A 7,505-nucleotide genomic window follows, 5' to 3' on the forward strand; every position below is an offset into this window, starting at 1 on the left:
AAGAAATTCTTTCTACTTTAATTAATCTCATACAAGTGATCCAGGCACAGACTTTGTCCAGCCGCTGGAAACTAAACCAAAAAACTTCATGCACCCAAAGATGCTGCATCACAGTAAGTGCAGCAAAGGCTTTGCTTTATGCACAGTCATGAGTCGCCCCTTCGCTTCCATGTTATCCTGCCTGGTCTCAATGCAGCAGCACTTGGTGGTGGTTTCTGTTTCCAGAATGGGAGCCGTGTGCCTCTAATCTACTCCACTCAGTCACCGGGAGACGGGAAGCCAGTGGGCGCTGAGGAAAAGAGCAGCGGCAGAACTGACCAAACACGATGTGTTTATTTTGACAGATTATAGAGTGGTGCGCCTCAAGTCCGTGATTGTGTAAAAGTTACAATGAGTAGATATGGAATGGGGACAACAGTGGGTTGCTTTCTAAAAAAACTGTGGGACAGTGGATGTTTTTCTTCCACCGTGTGCTATCATGTTGTCCATTATCCAGACACTATAATGTTCCTGAGACTAAAAAGAATCTGTGAATTTGCACAGAAAAGCACAGGTCTCACAAACATGACTAATGCAGTGCAATGCATGAATGCTGATCATTATAGCCTTGGGCACACCTTACAGCACTTGTCAGTACTCTACTGACAGAAAAAAATCATCTTTATTGTGTCTAGTGACCTGAAAATGGCTTGAATATCATTTTGGGTACTTTAAGTGATTCTGTGGTACTTTGCAGTGATCTCCTTACATACTTCTTTTTTCCCCAAATGCATCACAGTTACAGCTACAAGTCAAGTGATTGCATTTGTCTGCAACACTACAGAATAACTCAAGACTTTTTGCAGCCACTGGCAACAGTTGCATGTTTTCCCTCGTTTATGTGTGGTGATGGAGTGAGAGCAACATCCAGGGTCCACTGAGCCTCCTGCTGCAACATGTTTGGGATGATTACATGGTCGGTTAGCCCTCCCCTGTAGCTATGTAATTGGGAAGTGGAATTAAAAATAAAACCACACACCATCTATCTGTTTCTGAGGGCAAAGTGGATCCACTGTCAGTGTCCGTGTGAACGCTGCCAAACGCTTCTGGATGGCTGAGTTTGTAAAATGTTTTTCAGGAGGTCTGAGAGACTTGGAACAAACAAACTTGGTGCTAATGGCTTCCGTCAGCAACACGAGGGTGGATGCATTAAATGATAATAACCTCCAGCAATCCACATGAACATGCTTTCCTGCAGGAAGCAGGTGTCCCTTTCCCAGAAGCGGCGGATATAGTTTCACAAACCACTCTGAAAAGCACTCACCTTGCAAGAATAGGTGTTGTGCACCGGGTCCATGTTGATGATCTCATCTACGGTGCCGGTCAGGACAACGTTGGCTTCCTCTTCCCGGTCCTCCAGGTCTTTCTCCGGGCAAATTGCGGCGCACAGAGCCACGAGCAGCCCCGCCAAGAGCAGCGCTGTCCGGCCGGCTCGGACTGTCCGATGTGATCCCATGGCCACCACAGAAGTAAACTTTCCTACACTTTAATTTTCTAGAGCGTCCGAAAAGAAACTCCAAACTATTTCGAGTGCGTTTAAAATGTATTTTTGGTGCCTCCTTCTAACAACTTCCCTACAGACGACCGGTGTCTCTTTCCCTGTGCAGCCCTGTTCCCCGCATCCGCAGCCAGGGTTAGAAATCCCTCTCTGCCGCCGCCGGCTGGGAGACCAGGAGGGACGAGTGGAAGGAGGAGGAGGAGGAGGAGGGAGGAGGAAGGGGCAGCTCTCTCTCCAGGAATGCAACTGCACGTCTCTCTCCCCCTCTCTTTCTTTTCCCCTCACTCACACACACACGGTGACGCTCCTGGATTTGCATGCAATCTGAATTGCTGATCCCACAAGTGAGGGTGATGTGGGTGGTGGGGATGGCGGTGTATCCCTGTAGAAAGTGTCTGTCCTACGCCGCCCCCAGTCGGACACGCTGTGTCTCTACCTCCGGTCCCCATCAGCAGCCCATCAGTCCCCCGGACCCTGCAGAGGCACAAAGCAGGAACAGTCATTATAAATGAAATGGATGCCTAGTGTGCAAGATACACAGCTTCACCTCTAGATCTACAATCCTTTAACATCATATATATATATATATATACATATATATATATATATATATATATATATATATATGCAGTGAACATTTTATGGTACATGGTATCTTTGAGATTTAGGTGAAAGGGAACTATTCGCAGAAGTTTAATGTAGAATAATCCTCATGATGTTTTCATGAATTCATTTCATCTAAATTGTATGAATTGTAGTTTTCTTTACCCCAGAAAAGGCCCTTTATATTTAAATACTTTATATTTACATTGGGGGGGTCCTCTCTATAGAGGCCACCATGTTTTTTACATTAGTCCAGACTGGACAAACTAAACACCTTTTGAGTTTTTATGACAATTAAAGGCTACCACAGGTTCTTTGTCATGTTTGGAAGGAGAGGGTGAGGTGAGGGGTGTTCAGCTGCAACTTGCAACTTCAACACTAGATGTCACTAAATTCTACACACTGAGCCTTTAAAAGCTGTTTTTTTCATACATTGCATTTTGGTTGTTTCAGAGTTCTGTTAAGCAATCGACACAATCTTCAGAAATTCACAACTGCTTTTACTTTGATGACAACTTGCTAAAGAAGAAGTTATCCTCTGAATGTTGCTGCCTCGATGGAGAGCAGCACCCGTGAATGTCTGTGTCAGTCAAATACGGTAAAATAAAAATACTCATTATTAAAATGATTTTTGATTTTATTGACCTGCAGTTTGACCCAGATCTCGATGACTGCTGTGGTTTATCAGAGGACAGAGAATAAGATCTATTCAACTCACTCAACAGATTGAAGGCTTGGAGCTCCACTGCTACAAAGCGCTGGTTACCTGTTTACTCAATTTTAATTCATATTGAACAGATCACATGTCCAGATCGCACAAAATTCAACACTGCACTTTTTCAGCCAATTTACAATACATATGCCTAGTGTGAAGTTGATAAGTTGAGCGATATATGAGATACGTGCTCCACATACAGACAGACATTTGTGGAACTGGTAGGTAGATATAAGACAATGAGATATGAGTGGTTAGATGCAAATACTCTCTTGAGGTTTTTACTCATCAAGACATTTTTTAGGATTTGGCCATAACAGCTTAATAAGATAGGAATATGTCATTATTTACAGCTTGTTCCACAACCCCTGAACTGACTTAAGAGTTTTATGAAACTTTAGATGAGCATTGCATTCTGTAACATCAAGGGCCCAAATATTCATGATAATAAAACTTTGGCTTTAGAGTCAAGGACCTCAGTTGGATCCTTCAGAGTGTTCTTGAAGATACAACTCTTCAATTTCACTCTGATATGATTTACTGGGGAATAGCACTGTAATATAGAGCAGCTATACTGTGGTCCATGGTAAAAATGTCTATATGATGTCTTGGACACAGAGATTTGTAAACTGCAGTCTGTAGAACTACTGTCTGCACTCAATGTAAAACCAGATTGAACACCCATGTAAACTGCACAGCTAAATAGGCGGACTCTAAACTCACGCATGTCATATACCATTAAAGATTCCCCTCATATCGTAAAATTTCCCATGTTTGAATCTGTAAATGCTACCATATGTCTTTTTTGTTAGAGCTCCCATTTAAGAACAGACAGTGCGTAAATTTCCACTCCTCAAAAGCTGTAATTTTAACTACCCTTCTATTCCTGGGGAAAATGACAGGCTTGGTTATGCACAGTTGCTAGAGAGGATATTTGCAGAAATTTGCTCAAGTAGGCCTCGGCTCTGACAGCTGAGTTAACCCAAACAGACAACTGTCTATTGGATGAAAAGGAATAGAGTTTGTCAGTGCTTTTCATTATTCTGTATACAGATGAGGATCATATTTGCACAAATGGAGAGAAAACACTCTTCACATGCAATTCCTCTGTCAATATACATTTAAAGTGATACAATTCAAATACAAATAATCCCAAATCAATAAAAGGCATAATTTGTGGCATGTAAAGTCTGTAGTGCTCCAGTGACAGTAAATGGCAGACGGACTTTGTGGTCTTAAAGAACATTTTCCTTGGCTTCCACATCCAAATGAGCTTTATTTCCTCACACTAATGACTAGTTTGAAGTAGAAAGTGCCCCCAAATTAAAAAAAAAAAATACAGTACGTGTTATTATATCTTATAAATTATTCTTAATGTTGCTGTATGTTGGTCTCAGATGGGAATCCCTTCTGCAACTTGCCAACAAAACCAAGCTCACTCTGAATTCACTAAATTCCTCTGTTCCTGTTTTAGTGAATTAAGTGTGTGAATTAGTGTTTTTGAAAAAAGAAAGATTCTGTGGTATGTCAACATGTTAATTACAGTATAGTACACAAAAATAAATGTATGTCCTTGTAAAGTGAAAGTGATTGAAGCGGTTGTGTGTTAGCATGTTCCCTGTGTCTGCTTCATGTCAATGTTGAATTTATTGCAGGAGACAGATGTGACGCATAAAGTCTGCTACTTACTAATCTCTATAAACAGATCCTGTATGTAAATAAGTTCATTTGTTGTCAGACGATAGCCGGTGGGCTCTGAGATAGGCCACTTACCACCAATTAGACATCCATCCATCCATCCATTAGCTATACACCCTTTGAGGGTGGTGGGGGGGCTGGAGCTAATCCCAGGTGACATTGGACAAGAGGCAGAGTACAACCTACACAGGTCGCCAGCATATCACAGATCCAGCACACAGAAACAAACAACTACTCTGTCTGACATTCATACCTGGGAAAAGAGACACGTGAACTCCACACAGAAAGACCCCAGAAAGGCCAACCTGAGCCTTCTTATAGCTTTATATCGATTATATTGTGGGTTCCATTACACCATCTTATCTCACCTCTGAATTAGGAATTTGTAACACAAACCTTTCATGGGATGACACTTGATTGAATTATGCTTTCAGCAAGTACCCCACATGAAATTGAATTAATTGATAAGGAATAAACAAGTTCGAAACATCTAAATGATATAAAACGTCTGAAGTTAACTTCCATCCCACATGTGCTATTCCTTTGTTGAATTTGTTACAGACCTTTCTCGCTCCTCTCCCTTCCCTTCTCTCCACTCATCTCTCTCTTTTCTCCCACTTTCCAACCTCTCGTCTCTCCCCTATTTCTCTTCTCTCACTCCAACAGGTCGAAGCAAATGGCCGCCCCACGCCGAATCTCTCCACATTGGACAAGTGCCTGCTCATTGTGAGAATTGTTCTCTATAGTATTGTCAAGTCTGGACTTTTAAGAAAAAGTATGTTGTGATTTGAATTTGAATTAGTGTATAAACCTTTAAAAAGACAGGACTGGGTCTTTTTAGATATATGTGTAAAATGTAGTTTGCAAAAACATGCTGGGGGTGTAGATGGTGTTTTTAGCCTTGGAAGATTTTCTGCATCAAAAAACAACCCTGAAGATAAGATCTAAACTCTGCTGCGGATTATCAGTCGTGTTTCTCTGTGGATACAAAACACAATTATCTGGAGATCTCTCATAATGTGAAAGTTACCAGAGCACATGAACGACGACACCTCTCACAGCTCCCCTCTTCTATTTATCTCCTGGCAGCCCTCCTCCTCCTCCAAATATTTTAGAACAATACCCCAGAAACTAAACAAGCATTAACAAGTACTGGACTGAAAGAGGACATTTCACAGGCTGTTTGGTGAATCAAAGTGTGGACAGATACAAAATGCAGCAGCAGGTAAAGAGGAGCTGGGAAGCAAAGACATCAAACTATATTCAAATATGTGATTGAAATATCACCTCTGAGCTGTGTCATACTGGACATAGCTGTCATTAGCACAGTTATGATAGTGATAGCCTTACATTAAATACATCTATTTTAGTGGGTTACATTTATGTTGATGGCTTACACAGAGGACCCCATGGCAGCTGGAAAAGGTTGACTCTAGTCATCCGCATGTCATTGGAAAGAAGGAGGTGAAACCTGAGATGCAACATTAGCAGGCAAATTGTATGCAGGGCCTGGGGCTGCATTACACCAGGAGGTAGCTGCAGGGCTGCACCTCAGTGCATCATGGACAGTCTGAGAATCACTGCGGAGCTCAGTGTCGAAAACCAATCCAACTTATGACTCTTTGTGTATGTCATGTGATATCTTCCAGTACGTGCCACATAAATAATGCACCACTCCTGCTGAAGTTATTCAGTGTCAAGGCATTTTGGTTTTGTGTTTTCCAAACATCCCTCATCCCGACAGTGTCTGTTCATTTCCTCTTTTTATTACTATGTGTTTTACATGGCTCTTATAGTAATGTGCAGGCACACTCCCCTTAGCTTTACACACACATACTCAAAGTAGACACACGAACACACACACACACACATTGAGACATTCCAGGGTTATCAAATGAGGCTGCTGTAGCTGCTGTTTTTCCAGAGGACAGGCCCAGTTGGCTTTATCCGGTATCAGCATGAGAACAGAGGGCTGAGCCTCGCCTGCTTGGCATCTATCTGCCTCGGATCACAAACTCAGTGTCCAGTTTCCAGCCTGCCCTCTCTTTGTTGTCTCCCTATGCAACAGACCTGGCTGGAGGAGTGATGCAGGATAACCTGGTGATGTGCTTATCTTGTAAAAAAAAAAAAAAAGCAAGTCTTTAAGGTTGAGTTTGTCTTTGCTTGAATGCAGTGTGTATACAGGTCTCTGTGAGTAATATCAGGGCGATGCACGAGATTTGAAGCATCAGTGAACTCCACATTTCAGCCCAGACATGCAGGTTGTTTCCAAAACACCAAAGACGGTGCCTGAACAAAGCACCCAAATTGGCTCGGTGCCTTGGCAACATGCCCTCATTTTGGGGGCATCTAATTTTATGTCTGCATTTAGATTTGGTTTAAATTTGCACAAACGTTATCCTAACATGCCTAAACTCCATGCACCTTTTCATGTGTATATTATATTTGTGCCCATATCATTATTACTACTCTACATGCTTCTACTGTTTTAAGCATAAAAAATAGAAGGGAAGTTACTCATATCAAAAAGCTCGACCCAAACGCAGACTCATACAACCTGAGTTGTAATCACCAGATTTTCTAGTGGAAATGTAATTATTTATTTTCCACAAAAGATCAAGTCTGGTCAGTGTTACTGAGGAGTGAAGACTGGAGAGCAGGCTGACAGGTGAGCAGGCTGCAGCAAGTGGATGGGAACCAGAGAGCAGATGCCCACAAAAACACACACAGAGACACAAGGGGGGGGAAACAGGAAAAAACATGATGAACCACACGTATGTTTCTACAGAAAAAGCTTTCTTTTCACCTCAGAGTGCAAAATTTGTCAAAAATAAATGATTAAAAAATATTGTGATCACATTGACCCTCTGAAGGATCTCTGAAGGCTCCAGGACCCCACAGTGAACTGCAAAAATATCTGACCAATGTGTTCAGTCACACACTTTCATTTTG

The 7,505-nt window shown here is 42.0% G+C and overlaps 1 protein-coding gene across 13 annotated transcripts in view; it reads right to left on the bottom strand.

The window, feature by feature from the left end:
* Positions 1 to 1,692, bottom strand: part of agrn (agrin) — a 245,739-nt gene extending 244,047 nt beyond the window's left edge. For 12 of the 13 annotated variants that reach the window (XM_069527083.1, XM_069527093.1, XM_069527092.1 and 9 more), the window contains exon 1: positions 1,304 to 1,629. In XM_069527083.1, the coding sequence (XP_069383184.1) occupies positions 1,304 to 1,495 (192 nt within the window). In that variant the 5' untranslated portion in view covers positions 1,496 to 1,629. Of the gene's footprint in view, positions 1 to 1,303 lie in introns of all 13 variants that reach the window. The other variant, XM_020089194.2, reaches the window with a different exon arrangement.
* Positions 1,693 to 7,505: the final 5,813 nt, after the last annotated feature.

This window comes from Paralichthys olivaceus, chromosome 6 (assembly GCF_024713975.1).
Source record: "Paralichthys olivaceus isolate ysfri-2021 chromosome 6, ASM2471397v2, whole genome shotgun sequence".
Lineage (NCBI taxonomy): Eukaryota > Metazoa > Chordata > Actinopteri > Pleuronectiformes > Paralichthyidae > Paralichthys > Paralichthys olivaceus.